Here is a 16,325-nt window from a genome sequence, read left to right as displayed (position 1 = left end):
ACATTTACACAATTAATTAAAATCCATTTAAACCAAGCATTTACACCTCTTTAATTTGTAAATAGTTTTCTTGTGTACACCAAACTTGTGCATTTTGCAGATGAAACAAATCGAAGGAGAAAGGATGCTGTGTCTGATATACTTTGGCATGTACAACATCTGAACCTTGTAACAGCAACAAACTATTATATAACCACATACCCAGTATTAACAAAAACTTGACATCACCTACATTGGATTGAAAACTTTTCTGGATCCTCACTTTAAATGGCATAATAAGGTTGCTTTACAAAGATTTATGAAACGAGGACTTCTAGTGGCTCAAACATTGGCAGTTCTCCTTTCATGAGTGTCCATTTATATTGCTAATTAACAAGAGAACTGGTATTTAAAAAATATATATATACACACAGAGAAGATGCCATTCTAAGATGGCAGGATCTTCACACTCCACATGTGAAACAAGGAGCTGATAACAGACTGCAACATACTGACTGGTCAAATCTGAAACAGGTAAAAATAGTATCTGTATATAAGTAAAATAAAATGTAAAGCTGCTTAGCTTTCAAATCCAACTTGAGAAACCTGAATATCAACTTAGTGTCCATGTCAATTCTGAGTCTACAGCCACTGAATAAGTAGTAACACAAGTGCTACCATGTGCTAAATAATCACTGAAATCACAGTGGTTAAACAAAATCATAAAATGTATACAGAAAATGTCAACTAACCGTACTCCCAATTCTACAGTAACTCACTTCATCGCATAATGGGTTTTCAGAGAAAAAAACAAAAACTGAAGATTATACTAAACATGACTGCTGAAATGATACTGGTTCATAAGTATGACAAACTACACTGGAAAACGTTGAAAGATTGCATCAGTTCAGTCAACAGCACTTGTGTCAGTCTGTAATACCAGCAGCTAACTCACTCAAGTCTCAAATGGGCTTATTAATAAATGGGTATATGGGCAGATCAGAAATAGAAAAATTGTTCTAAGCCACAGATATTGTTGATTGAGATCGATGAATACATGGGATAAGTATGGAGAATTTGAGTTCAAACTAGATCTCGTTCATTATGTTCATAATTTGTGTTGTAAAGCCAATTGTTGTCAGTCTGACACTCCACTTTTGGTGCGTTTGCCATGTAGTGAAACACCCAAGGACACAGCATGACCATTGCAAGTGGCATCTGACAACTCCTGCCCCTCCTCTAGTTCAGGAAGTGACTCTTCTATCTCTTTCATACGGGCCATGGCCCGGTCAATGGTTGCTGTGGTGACCAGATTGAAGTCATGCAGATTGACCAGGTGAAGCAGAAAGTTCCGACACAGATTCCTGCGGATGATGTATGGCCCGCAGTTCTCCACAAACAGCATGCTCGCCTGACTCATCTGATTATCAGAAATGAATCTGGAGAGACGAAGTTAGCAAGATCAGCATCAATATTCCACCAGTGTTGGATGTTTTTGTAAGTCTATGTGATCAAGTAGGCCTGGGCAATAAAATGGTATCTGTATTTATTGACGGTAAACAGATAACGACAGAAAAAATGTTCGATACAGTGCATGACATAGGCACTTGCTACGAGTGACAAGCAGACAGCACACACGAACACATGCTGAAATGAGTGCTGTGCCTGCCTGCGATGAGGAGATTTTGAATAAAAAAAATTATTAGTCAAATTTAAAATGAAAATTTGCATCTGAATGCAAAAGTGGTGCAATCGAATGTTAGGTGTGCATCAGGGATGCACAAGATGCGGTGATGATGATGAAAGCGTCTTTGTTGCATTTTAATGTTACGTTAGTCTAACCCCTGAGATGCGCCGCTGCTACGTTATTCATTCAAAGTATTAGAGAAATATAGAAGCTAAATGCGGAGAAGATCTTGATTAGATTAAAACTGAAACCAAGCCGTTCACACAGAACGCATGTTCAGCGCATTTTTATTTTTTATTTTTTTAAACGGACAAATATGACTGCTGAACTCGCGTCTCACACAAGAGATGTATAGAAAGCCATGCGAAAGAGTTTAAACTTTTAGAAAACACGTCACTAATTTGTGGAGGTTTATTCCATTTCACTGCGTCTCGTATGTTCTTAAATGCAAATGCATGACTTATTTAATCTGCATATAAAATAGCGATCCTCAAATCTGGCCCACGAGATCCACTTTCCTGCAGAGTTTAGCTCTAACCCTAATCAAACACACCTGAGCATGCTAATCAGTGTCTTCAAGATCATTAGAAAATCACAGGTAGGGGAGTTTGATCAGGGTTGGAGCTAAACTCTGCAGCAGATTGGCCCTCCAGGGAAAGATCTGAGGAACCCTGATATAAAACATAATAAAGGAGATATTTGTTTAAATTTTATTTTGTGTTTGACTTAAAAATTATTTGTTGTTGGTCTTAATAAATTGGGTATTTTAACAAATACAGTGGTTAAATTCAAATAAATTTTTTTCTATTTGATATTTAAAAAAAAAAAAAAAGGTTATAAAAATGTCAATAGTTAGCGATACCGAATTATATAAAACATCATTGATTTTTTAGCTATATTGCCCAGCCCTATGATCAAGGTTCTAAAAATACAATAAACATAAGGAAGAGAAAGACAGTATGAATGCATTTTTACCCATTCTTCATAACGTGAAGATTCCACAACTTCATTACTTCCTTTTCTCCTTCATTCACATCTGTGAATTCTTCAATTTGCTTCAGGCAAAATAAAACATACTAATCATGATGCATGAACTGAATAGTTTCAGTTAGACTCATAATACGAGAGAGCATAAACTGATCAATTCAAATGCAATTATCAGTTATTATCTTGTTGGAAACAGTACTCATTTGACCAGTCGACTAACCGTGGTGGTCTTTTCTCTGAGCCACTCTGGATCCCGCTCATCCTCACTGTCCACCTCCATCTCCTGTGGACGGAGGGGCATGCAGCTGTCACTGTGGAAATACAGACGATTATGTCCGCTCACATAAGTACGCTGCTGCTCTGGCTCACCGTCCTCTGACTCTAAAAACTCAGACAGACTTGGCTTGATTCGCTTTGGCCTAAAAGAAAGTGAAGGATTAAGAAAAATCGATGGTTAACATTTCTTACATTTATCATGCAGCACACATATGATTTTGTCAGCAAAAAGAACACTGAGTGACTGATGAAAAATCATACATTGAAAATGCTTAATATACCAACAATAAGGTCATGTAAATGCCTAAGCAGTGTTTTATCAAGTAAAAATCGTACCCCCGGTTTCACAGACAAGACTTAAGCCTAGTCCCAGAATAAAATGCAAGTCTGAGCCGTTTCAACTGAAATAAACGTCCAATGTTATGACTGATCTTAATATATATATCAGTGCCTTTGTTTTGTCTCAACATGCACATAAATAATGTTTTTTTCTAAGGCACGTTTATAAAAAATTACTTAAACATCCTAATTGAACTATGGCCTAATCCTGGCTTAAGGCCCGTTCACATCAAGGACGATAACTATAAAGATAACGATTAAAGATATAATTCTTAAAATCATTCTCAATATTAAAGAAGAGTCCACACTACAGCTATAACGATAAAGGAACAGAGAAATGATATCGCTGGAATCACTTCCAGAACGATTTTTTCCAGCTGATGAACAATACAAACTTTGACACCCAATCAGAATCCATCCTGCTATCACGAGCTCAAGAAATTATAGCGGCTAATGAGCATGATGCACTTAGAATAAACAGACAATATCGTCCGTTGGTGTCAGGCTTCCTACACATTTTCCATTTAAAAAAATTCCATACTTTTCCAGACCTCTCAGTAGATTTTCGGCCCATATTTAACAAATGGTTCATACAGCTTTATATTTGGTATATATTAGTCATCTATAAATATTTTTATTTTTTTCATTGATCTTCTTGAACTGATAGAAACATACAAGTGAACATACAGAGCCCTTAAAATAATTTTTTTAAATAATAAAAAAAAACAGACTTTTGCATGCATAAAAATGTTTTGTGCCCTCGAGAAACCACTGACATTTGCATGGGAATTTTTCTACATGCTTACACAATTTCTAGTATTATATAACCCATTTCCTTTGTGCATCATTGCCATCTTGCTATGAATAAAGTGAGAGCATGGATGCACATGAATTAATTAATAGAGATCTACTTATTCAAAATTTGTCTTATAGTAGTAATATCAAGGCCTAATGTCCAATTTAGCCTCTGCGGCTACCATGACACAAAATGGGCTGATGGTAATATGCTAAGTGTAATGGTTTCTCGTGCACACATAAGTCTGTATATTTTTTGTTTTTGCAAAGGTCTTTGAGGCTATGTATTATGGTGCTAAGAATATCATGAGAAGAAACCCAAAATGCAAAATGAAAAAGCGCACCTTGCACCAAGTGCACCAGTCGTGTTTGACAGTCACTAAAGAATCAGTAAACAGCTGCCATGAAAATACTTCTTGTATGATGAACTTATTTTCATAAATTTCTTAAATTTCAATTTAAAAAAATTAATAAATAAATAAATGGGGGCAATAGTCTGGAATTGCAAATATTTTTCCATACCCTGCTTTCTTTTTTCCATACTTTTCCAGACCCGTAGGAACCCTGTGGTGTGGACACTAATATCGTTATCTTTATAGTTATCAATCTTGGTGTGAACGGGGCTTTAGTCTAAGCCCAGTCTGTAAAACCAGGCCATAATGGTTTAAGCAAAACCCAATTTGCAGACTTTGGCACATTACCCAGATTTTTTTCTACATTAAATTCTTTACAGGCATTCTAGTAAGCTTATTCAATATGCACAACCTTGTATATATTTTGACATCAAAACTGGGGAAAGCTCAATTTAAAAAACAGTTTTTGTATGGATAAATCATTTATAATGAAAATGGCAAAATTAATAATTGGGAATTGTGATTTTATATTTAATGCTGGGTTCAAACATAAAACTAAAATATCAAAATGACCCTGTAGTCAACAATAGCATTTTTCCCAAAAAATGAGACCTGTTTCATACCGACAAACAAGTATGTGGGTGACAGCTGTCCTCTTAACAGGGCCATTGCGGCTAAAGGCAAAGCCAGGCTGGCTATGGATGTCTTGCGGATTGCCAACATATGAGCCATCATAGCACTCATTTATGGACACGTCTATCCGAGCACCTTTAGGATGAGGCTGGAAAACAGCATTCAAGAACAATAAGTTATAGGATAACAAACTCACTTTTTTCAACAATTTTTTCTTAATTGTTCACAGCTTACTGTACTACTTACACTTTATTTTTCGCATTCATAAATCTTGCTTCACACTAGTGCATCAATAACATGTAATACTGCTTATGGATATATTTACATACCATATTAAAATTTCTATCTATAAACACTTTATATCATTGCCAAGATATATATCATCATACTACCAAGCCCTATGTATAACTATATAATGAATTTTTAACCTAATAAACTGATTCTATTCAACTATTGAAATTAAACAGGCAGCGATTTATGAATGTGTCCTGCTGTGCTCACCACATAGTTAAAGATGAATCTACTGTGGGAGAGTTTGAGGTGTTTCAGCAGGCTGTAGAGTTTACGGCAGTTAAGCGTGCACCAGGGGCAGTGTAAGTCTTCTCTGGCTTCTGTCTGCTGACGAGTATTATTGTTGTACAGAAACTGTGGACAAACAGAAATACCAGCATGTTGCATAAAGTTCTTGAGATTTGTTTTTACATTGCAGACGGTTCTCCAGTAAACCTACTGAGTAAATAGTGTTTTCTTTAAGGATGCATTGATCTGATACTCCGTATCGGTATCGGCTCCGATACTGGCATTTTTTGCCGGATCGGGTATCGGTCAGACAAGACCGATCTAAATCCAATATTATGCGTATAGTATTCTGTGTTATTGTTAAGTCCAACGAAAGGCACAAAAACATTATAAAGCACCATCAAGTTTTCTTGCACTATATTTTAAGTGTTCTGAAGCTGTTCCATAATTTAATGTGAAGTATAGATGAATATTTAAGTCAAGTTCACGTAAACTCTTCTCCTCGCTGCGTCTGTCTGTCATCCTCCATTCAGCATTCAAAGTGCGTGTCGCGTTCGGTTACTACAGTCAAAATGATGAAACTCTCTTCAAGAGTGCACAATAACTGAGATTTAAAACTGTTACAAGAAAAGGCTCAATAAAATAATCGCACAGATATAATACACTACGCATCAATATCTCTTCCCTTTTTTTTTTTTATGCACAGCGCTGGGTGCTGTGACTCCGTGTTGCTTCAAGCGCATCATTCTGCGCACAGGATGCACATGTCAAGGCATCCCGTGCCAGAAGCACCAAAGCAACCCCAAAACATCTTTGAACCTCCACCAGGTTTGACTGTAGGGACTGTGTTCTTTTCTTTGAAGGCCTCATTTCTTTTTCTGTAAACAGTGCCATGATGTCCTTTTGTAAACCTCTTGATGATATTGTGCACAGTGGACACAGGAACATTAAGATCTCTGGAGATGGACTTGTAGCCTTGAGATTGTCCATGTTTTTCCACAATTTTTTCTCTCAAATCCACAGACAACTCTTTACACTTCTTTCTTTTCTCCATGCTCAGTGTGACACACAACACAAAGGTTGAGTCAAGTTTTCTCCATTTTAACTGGTTGCAAGTGTGATTACTATATTGCCCACACCTATTACTTGCCACAGGTGTGTCTAAATACAAATTACAGTAGCATCACATGCTTGAAAAGCAATTATTTTTAAATTTTTACAAGGTGCCATTTTGTCCAGTCCATTTTTGAGTTGTGTGTGAAATTTTATCAAGTTTGACTTTTCTTCTCTGTTTTTTTGTTTTGTTGCAGTGCAAACAAAAACAATTAGCACGTGAATACCAAAACATTTGCAATTGGAAAACATTTCTGAGAGAAGTGTTGCATTTTCTGACAGAATTGCAAGAGTGCCGATATTTTTGGCCATGACTGTATGTATATATTAGTGCTGTCAAATGATTAATCGCGATTAATCACATCCAAAATAGAAGTTTTTGTTTACGTAATATTATATATATGTGTGTGTGTGTTTACTGTATGTATATATAAATGCACACATATACAGTATATATTTTGAAAATATGTACATGTATTTACATGTACATTGTCTATTTTGTATATTATTCTTTTTATTATCTGTGTCCTGTCGCTCTCATTCTGATGCACTGTGGAGCTTCTGTCACTATAAGAAATTCCTCGTATGTGTAAACATACCTGGCAATAAAGCTCATTCTCATTCATTGTCATGTATATATTTATATTAGAGGTCGACCGATTCATCGGTTTTGCAGATTAGTCGGCACCAATAGTTGATTGCCACAACTATCGGTTATCGGCAAAAATCCATGCCGATAGTTTTCTATTAAATTACATTATATTTGTCCCAAATCGTTGTGAATTATAATGACTTCACCCTAGGCTATAAATTATGTATTGTGCATTTTTCAGCAAAACGTTTGTCTTTCTGTGGCTCTAATAAAATAAAAGCAAATAAAGTGTGTGAGTACACATACAATATCCATATGTATGTAATTTTAATGCTATGGCCTTGTGTAGATATTTAAAGATGGCCATCTTTAAGCATGGCTGTTGAAATTAAATGGTAATACTTAACAATAAGTGTCCATTCGTAGCATTAATGAAAACTGTAGAAGTATCGTTCCTTGTTAGAGTGTTCATTTCAACATTCACTATTAGCTACTAATAGGCTACATTTTTAAATTTTAAAGTTTCTTCTTTTAACATTAGCAAACTATGAAATAACTTTAATGATCAATATAGTAAATAATATTAATATTTTTTATTCATTTACAAAGTATGGTTCAGTACTGTTGCTGCTTTTTTTTTTTTTTTTAAATAGTAAAGCACTAGCTCTCTTTCAGTATCTATTTTGAAAACTATCGGTTGATTAATCGGTACCGGCCAGTTATGTAAACAAAAACTTATGCGTATGTGATTAATCATTTGACAGCACTAATATATACAATACATACATGCATGCATACATACATACATACATACATACATACATATATATAAAAACACACATACATAGTAGGGGTGTAACGGTTCACAAAATTCACGGTTCGGTTGAAGGCGAGCCAATGGATATCACATAAGCAACGTGCAAACTTTGCGCAAGAGTTATGCCGGTGAACGTCTTAATCTCAGTCAATTCACTATGCAGAAAGTGAAAGTAAAAACGGAATGGAGTAATAATGGAGCATTTGGCTTCTGACGCATATTTTCTCAGAGACGACAACAGACGAATCTACTTCAACATATGCCGATAACGGTATATAGCTAACTGTTTTCATTTATTCCCTTAATATTTCTAATATTACATAGTGAAAAAAAAAGGAGAAGAAACATTTAGTGTTAAACAGGTTGTTTTTGAAAGTCGGTACTTGAAATAAAAGCTTTTTATTTAATTGATTTTTATTGATGACTGCAGTGTTAATATTTTAATTGTAGGCCTATATTTCATTGTATAATAGACCTGTTTTAAAAATCTTTAAATCATTTTAATTGAGGAGCCTAATATTTTGTTATCCTCGCAGCACGTCAGTTATTTGGTAATTATTGCGGAGCAAATTCTAATTTTAATTTAATAATAAAAGTAGCGTCATAACTTCAATAATAATAGGCCTAATAAAAATAAGAATGTAACAGGCCTACATTAATTGGAAATGCCAAATATCTTAATATTGCCAACAATTGATGTTTTTGACAATATCTCTGGCTATCGTCGATACAAAATCATCGTTTTTCAATGAAACCCAGCAAGGGGAGGTTATCACGTTGCCTGTTACATCGTTTGGGCTGCCTTGTTGAGCGCAGTGGCACTGAGAACATTATATTTCACACACTTTAAGCTCTTTTATTTTCCAAATGTAATAGGATTAGTCCAAAGAATCGAATCGTTCGGTTTGTAATGCGTACCGAACGGTTCAATACATGTATCGTTACACCCCTAATATACAGTATATGCCACTTGTTTTTCATGAATGTATTTTACAACAATACAAACAGCAATATGTAACATTTTACCAGATTTAGTCCTACACTTACTAACTTTTATTTGTTCCCCATTAAATAATGTTGTTTAGTTTAATGTATTTATAAAATTATTGTGCACCCATGATTTTTCTAGAATAACTTTTGCTGCTAATATCCACTAACCTAGTTTATAATAGTATTTTTTGTAATAGATTATGATTACATATTTTTTTCATTAAAATGAAGTATAGAAATTCTACCTTGATTTAAAAGAAAAACTGCGCTGGTATCGGATTGGAATCGGCTGATATTCAATTTTTGGGATCGGATCGGTTCTGAAAAATGGTATCATTGCATTCCTATTTTCTATGAAGTAATATAGTGCAATATACATAAATGTACTATAATAAAGAGTTCATCATTCCTACCTGATAAAAGATGCGTAGTTTTTGTCTGGGTTCACAGGGGGACTGCTCTCTCCTGGTCTGCATGCTGGTGCTTACTGAATCCTTCGCCACTGAGAGAATAAAACATTAAACACCTATATTTACCTTTACAGGTCCATCACAAAAAAAGCTTTGATCAGATATTATGGAAAAGGAAACCTCACAAAAACTAAACAGACAAAGCAGACCATGACTGATAACAAACTTAAACAAGATCAGATGCAAGTTTGCTTCCTTACCAATATGTGCAGTTCGGAGAGTGCTGGGTCTGCTCTCTGTGGTGCTGGTGTCAGAACTGCGGGTGGAGAGAGGTTTGGCCACAGGGGCCATTGAAGGGTCACTGGGGTCACCTGTCCAGCGAAGGGTGAACTGCAAAGTGGGTCCCTGAGAGAAGGTCTCAAACGGGGGCAACCTCTTCAAAATACAAGAATCAACAGTTGCAATCTACAACCGTGACTGAATGAAATCATACATCTACTACAATTTGGGAAATAAAAGCTTTATTTCTGAAAGTTAGATTATTTTTTTTTCATAAGAAAATGACTACATTTGACTGCCAAGCAACTGGTTTTCATACTGGTTTTGTTTAGAACTTTAAATGCTCAACAGGAAAGCTAGCAGCTTAGTTCCTCCAGACATAACCAACCTTTCCATCCAGTATGGTCTCCCATGTGGCCCTCTTCTTGCTGACTGGACAGTCTTCAATCTGTTGCATGGAAACCTCATACTCTCCATCCAGCAGCTGCAGCCGTCTGAAGGACAATCATTATATAGCTATACTATGCAGTTTTCATCACACAAGGAATTTTTCTGTCAGTTCTAAGTAAATTGAAGCCTTTTGAAAACACTTCTAGTACTAACCTGTTTTTATCAAAAACAGTCATCTGAGCAACAAATGTTTCTGGGATCTCTCCGTCACCTCTGTGGGATGAGTTTCTCTTCTTTCTGGATGGGAGTTCCTCTTTTACATCTACAAATAAAATCATCAGGACTGTTTTGTTCCATCTAGCATTTGTGAGGCTGAGGCTACAATAACTGCAGAAGGCAGTGCTCAATTAACTGTATTGACTATATTTGAAAATGTAGGGTGCTGACTTTAATTGTTCTTCACATCATCATGGACAGACGACAGAAAAGGTTCGATTTCAGTCAGTCACTCACCATCAGATTTTCTGAAAAAACATGATACTACTTAAACTGTCATCCATCTCCTTGATATATGGATATTAAAGGGCTCGTTTCACCCAAAAATTAAAATGCTGTCTTTGCTTTATCACCCACGTTGTTCCAACCTGTATGACGTTCTTTACTCTGTGGAACACAATATTTAAAAGAACCGTTTTTGAGCTCATAATCAAAGTCAGTGGGGTCCAAAGAACACTTGAACCCACTGACTTTCATTGTATGGACCAAAATATCTTAGAAAGTTATACAGGTTTGAAAAAACATGAGAATGAGTAAATGATGATACCATTTTCATTTCTGAGTGAACTCTCTTTAACCTAACACTCTAAAGCCATGACACAAACGAGGATGAAGTCTGCAGAGCCTTTACACGGCATTCAACACTTGTGTTTTTTTTGTTGTTTTTTTAACAGATGTCACACACTGTGTACATACACTGCCACTCACCAATATTCTCATCTGCCTCACAGCTGATGAAACCGTTGGGGTCTCTTTTGCCTGTACGAGACACCCTGAAGAGAAGCGAATAGGATTTGACCATGTGACTGTTACTTGGCTCAAACTCATTGCTGGACACCAGCAGGGAAGGGAAGGCACCAGTCTTGGTTTGGCTGAGATCCGGGTTCAAAGGCACCTGCTTTTTTCCCGTAGGCACTTGCTTTATAGGGCAGCTGACATCCTAAGGGAGAAAAATGACCATCATAACAAAAAGAATGAGATCTGAATGAGTGACATACTTCAATTGTTTTATTCACTTATATGTTTTAAGGGATAGCTCACGCAAACATGAACATTTACTTACCCATAAGTCCCTCCAAACCCAAAATAACACATTCATATAAAATAACATGAAAGAGAAGCTCACCTTACGCTTTTTGTGACAGACTTTGACAAGTAGCACCTCAAGTGAAACTGAGTTTTGATCATTTTCTGAGTTTTGACATGGCTTATCTGGTTAAAGAACAAAATTATATCAGAACCCTAAAATGCTGGTTGTACATTAATATGATAATTCAGACGGACTGGTACAAATTTAGACTCACCATTTTTGTGAAAAAATCCAGTGAATGTCAGTTGCAGATGTGAAGTCAAACTGAAATCACAAATTAAGCATAACTAAAAAAAAATCACCATTTGGAAGCAAATGATCCTATCACATTTTCCTGTAACACCGATGAAAATTACTCTGAAAACCCGAAACACCAATAGACTACACAACTTTTAGCCAGATGTTTATCCCACTTTGCTGACTGGAAGAGTCAACACTAGTTGCAAAATATCAGAACCACTCTGCAAATTTTGGGCAGTTGGAGTTGGATTGCACAGAAAGTTGCATCTATGATGGGCACAAACTTTTTTTAGCTTTAGATCATGACTTAATTCAGTCTGAGAATCTCAGACATGTTGACATTTGGAGCCGATTTTCTGACAATATTGTTTTTATTTGTTGTGTCTCTCCTAGCAACAAGGCACATATTTCTGCATCAGTTTGTTTTGTCGGAAAAAAAATGTGAAAGTCTGTTAGTGCATGATTTTCAGTAGTGTAGTGTATAAAGCCCAGTTTTCCTCTGTCACCACAAAGTCAGCAAGCCTATGATGCCTATTGTTAAGATGTTAAAGATGTTAAAAGTTGTGTAGTGTATTCCAACCTTTAGGCTCATATCTGTGTAAGACAACAGCATGAAAAACATCTGTAGAAGACCAGTACCTCTGAGACTCAGGCTCCCCTTTCTTTCTCTCCACATTGGACAGCAAATCATCCACTTTAAATGTTCTCCTGAAGAAAAAGTCCAGTTTATTCAATAAAAATGCTGTAAGCAGTAGGGCTGCAAAACCCTTAATCGCATTCAAAATAAAAGTTTGTTTACATACTATATGCGTGTGTGCTGTGTATATTTATTATGTATATATACAGTGGGGAAAAAACTTATTTGATCCCCTGCTGGTTTTGTACATTTGCCCACTGACAAATAAATGATCTGTCTATAATTTTAATGGTAGGTTTATTTGAACAGTGAGAAAATAACAGCAAAAAAATCCAAAAAAGCGCATTTCAATGAGTGAAATAGGTTTTTGACCCCTTCGCAAAACATGTCTTAGTACTTGGTGGCAAAACCCTTGTTGGCAATCACAGAGGTCAGATGTTTCTTGTAGTTGGCCACCAGGTTTGCACACATTTCAGGAGGGATTTTGTCCCACTCCTCTTTGCAGATCCTCTCCAAGTCATTAAGGTTTCGAGGCTGACGTTTAGCAACTCGAACCTTCAGCTTCCTCCACAGAGTTTCTATTGGATTAATGTCTGGAGACTGGCTAGGCCATTCCTGGACCTTAATGTGCTTCTTCTTGAGCCACTCCTTTGTTGCCTTGGCCGTGTGATTTGGTTCATTGTCATGCTGGAATACCCATCCATGACCCATTTTCAATGCCCTGGCCCTGACGGTATACATGGCCCTGTTCAGTTGTCCTGTCCCCTTAGCAGAAAAACACCCCTAAAGCATAATGTTTCCACCTCTATGTTTGATGGTGTGGATAGTGTTCTTGGGGTCATAGGCAGCATTCCTCCTCCTCCAAACATTTGAGTTGAGTTGATGCCAAAGAGCTGGATTTTGGTCTCATCTGACCTCAGCACTTTTACCCAGTTCTCCTCTGAATCACTGGCAGACTTCAGACGGGCCTGTACATGTGCTTTCTTGAGCAGGGGGACCTTGCGGGCAATTCAGGATTTCAGTCCTTCATGGTGTAGTGTGTTACCAATTGTTTTCTTCGTGACTATGGGACTATGGTCCCAGCTGCCTTGAGATCATTGACAAGATACTCCCATGTAGTTCTGGGCTGATTCCTCACCGTTCTCATGATCATTGAAACTCCACGAGGTGAGATCTTGCCTGGAGCCACAGTCCGAGGGAGACTGACAGTTATTTTGTGTTTCTTCCATTTGCGAATAATCAAACCAACTGTTGTCACCTTCTCACCAAGTTGCTTGGCAATGGTTTTGTTGTCCATTCCAGCCTTGTGTAGGTCTACAATCTTGTCCCTGACATCCTTGGACAGCTCTTTGGTGTTGGCCATGCTGGAGAGTTTGTAATCTGATTGATTGATTGCTTCTGGCTCCCAGGTGTCTTTTATACAGGTAAGGAGCTGAGATTAGTTAATCTCAGCTTGTTACCTGTATAAAAGACACGTGGGAGCCAGAAATCTTGTTGATTGATAGGGGATCAAATACTTTTTTCACTCATTAAAATGCAAATCAATTTATAACTTTTTTAAATGCGTTTTTCTGGATTTTTTTGTTGTTATTCTGTCTCTCACTGTTCAAATAAACCTATCATTAAAATTATAGACTAATGATTTCTTTGTCAGTGGGCAAACGCACAAAATCAGCAGGGGATCAAATATTGTTTTCCCCCACTGTAAATACACACACATAATCTGTATACATTTTTAAAAATATTTGTATGTATATATATTTATACTTATATATCATTTATTTTATATATAAATATATCGTATTTTACCTTAATATATACATGCATGTGTGTATTTATATATACAAAATAAATATACACAGTACACACATGTGACCCTGGACCACAAAACCAGTCTTAAGTGTCAATTTTTCAAAATTGAGATTTATACATCATCTGAAAGCTGAATAAATAAGCTTTCCATTGATGACACTTAATTTCTAGCGATTATCGCCGATTTGATTGCACAGATACTATTTAAACTAAACTGAGCTAGACACTAACATCTCTGAATTCAATAATGAAATGCCTTTAACTGAAAATTGAGTGTTTAATCTTATCATTATACATTACTGACACTCTATCCTCCAATTTGATACTGTTAAGTGCTTTGACACAATCTGTATTGTTAAAAGCGCTATATAAATAAAGGTGACTTGACTTGACATGTATGGTTTGTTAGGATCTGACAAAATTTGGTCGAGATACAACTATTTGAAAATCTGGAATCTGAGGGTGCAAAAAATCTAAATATTGAGAAAATCGCCTTTAAAGTTGCCCAAATTAAGTTCTTAGCGATGCATATTACTAATCAAAAATTACGTTTTGATACATTTATGGTAAGAAATTTACAAAATATCATGTATATGAATCCAATATGTAGTATATGAAGTATACTTAATATACTAATGATTTTTGACATAGGAAAAATCGATAATTTTGACCCATACAATGTATTTTTGGCTATTGCTACAAACATACCCCAGCGACTTAAGACTGGTTTTGTGGTCCAGGGTCACATATAGTATGTAAACATAAACTTTTATTTTGAATGCGATTAATAATTTTACAGCCCTATAAAGCAGATTTTCAGATAATTATTAGAACATAGAGAAGACCTACCTTTTGGCATTTGTTCGTGAGTTTCTATGAGACATAAAGGTGAGGGTCCTATGAAGTAATATCGGCTGAGAAAGAGCAAGAAAAAAAAAAACTAAGTACAAACAGACCTGACGTTAATATAAATTCAGCGTTAAGCCTTATGATTCATCTATAAAAGGTATACATACAGCTATTAGGTTCCTTGTTCGTAGGAATCTGTATATTTGAGTAGGCTCTGAAGAGAAAATGCAATAGAATTAATGAAAACATACTATTTTAAAGTTTCAAAGTGAAAACAACTTTTGTCTGTTGCTTTTAAGCCCTTCATGTACAATAAACTAGAGGGTTTTAAGTAACTGTCTTCAAAATTAGTTATTACTTAGCAACAAAAAACAGCATCATGTTAAAAAACAGCCACAAGACATTACAAAGGTAAATCCAAGGACTCCACATATCTAATGGCAGTAATAGCAGACCAGAGAACAGATGTCAGTGTGTTAATATACTTTCCCAAAGGCCAAAAGATACAGATAATAGTTTTGCTATGGTGTGTTAAATTCAGACAAATATAGACTCACTTTCAAAGGCCTGCAGGAAGAGCTCATGGTCGGCCTGCAGCTGCTCCATTTTGGGCTTCTTTATGGAGCTCACGCCAGAGGATGGGTATACAGCACCATTGGCTTTACAGTTCATCACCTGAGCAGAGTATTTCTGAGGAGCCATCATAAACTAACAACTACCCAAAACTTCACACCAAAATAGCACCAGGCGAAATAAATATCTGCACATTAATGACAGGCAGCTGCCCTCACTCCTTTAACCAGCCCTCTACCATCACCTAAACATCAGATATTGGTGGTCATCAGTCTCTGTGACTAGTACATGTTTTAATATGACTCATATGAATAAATCACATGAGTTGTGAATATGTTCTTGATGTGTGTCCTCAGTCTGGTCACTGATCCTCAACAGATGAAAATTAGCACGTTAGTTTGCGGTCCTTCACAGCGACGAAAACACAGTTAAACGGCACCGGGTTTTCCATCCATACAGGCAGCCGTTCACGTACCGGATTAAATAAACGACTTGGTTAAAAAAAATGCTGTTATTTGCGACCGAAATTGCGTTTATTTTGGATGGGAAAATCCTACCAAGAGATAGATTTCGGTAGTACTGTAACGCCAGAGCCATTGAGGAAAGTGCCGCGAGAACCCGCCCATGACAATGTGACAGCCAATCGGAGACGTCGTCTGGTGACATCGAGGTTTTCTATTGGCCTGACT

General features: G+C 36.4%; 1 protein-coding gene across 1 annotated transcript; it reads right to left on the bottom strand.

Annotated features, from left to right (window-relative positions):
* Positions 1 to 26: 26 nt before the first annotated feature.
* suz12b (SUZ12 polycomb repressive complex 2 subunit b) lies at positions 27 to 16,259 on the bottom strand. Its single transcript, XM_058778088.1, has 16 exons — positions 15,621 to 16,259; positions 15,231 to 15,277; positions 15,064 to 15,128; positions 12,405 to 12,473; positions 11,740 to 11,789; positions 11,562 to 11,647; positions 11,144 to 11,375; positions 10,373 to 10,481; positions 10,158 to 10,263; positions 9,751 to 9,925; positions 9,494 to 9,582; positions 5,551 to 5,694; positions 5,040 to 5,197; positions 2,874 to 3,072; positions 2,642 to 2,721; positions 27 to 1,418 (listed from the first exon to the last, which is right to left on the bottom strand). Exons 1-16 carry the CDS (start codon positions 15,766 to 15,768, stop codon positions 1,118 to 1,120), a joined length of 2,058 nt encoding a protein of 685 aa, XP_058634071.1. The 5' UTR covers positions 15,769 to 16,259; the 3' UTR covers positions 27 to 1,117.
* Positions 16,260 to 16,325: the final 66 nt, after the last annotated feature.

The sequence above is a fragment of the Onychostoma macrolepis genome, chromosome 06 (genome assembly GCF_012432095.1).
Source record: "Onychostoma macrolepis isolate SWU-2019 chromosome 06, ASM1243209v1, whole genome shotgun sequence".
In the NCBI taxonomy this organism is placed as follows: domain Eukaryota; kingdom Metazoa; phylum Chordata; class Actinopteri; order Cypriniformes; family Cyprinidae; genus Onychostoma; species Onychostoma macrolepis.
This window is presented reverse-complemented; position numbering and strand designations above follow the sequence as displayed.

Bases quoted from the DNA above. Each gene is read 5' to 3' on its own strand.
- suz12b (XM_058778088.1), bottom strand. From the start codon at position 15,768: ATGATGGCTCCTCAGAAATACTCTGCTCAGGTGATGAACTGTAAAGCC. The intron at 11,790-12,404 runs GTACTGGTCTTC...TTGTGATTTCAG, and splicing joins GGGGAGCCTGAGTCTCAGAG to TTTGACTTCACATCTGCAAC. The intron at 3,073-5,039 runs GTATGAAACAGG...ACTTTCTTTTAG, and splicing joins ACCCACATACTTGTTTGTCG to GCCAAAGCGAATCAAGCCAA.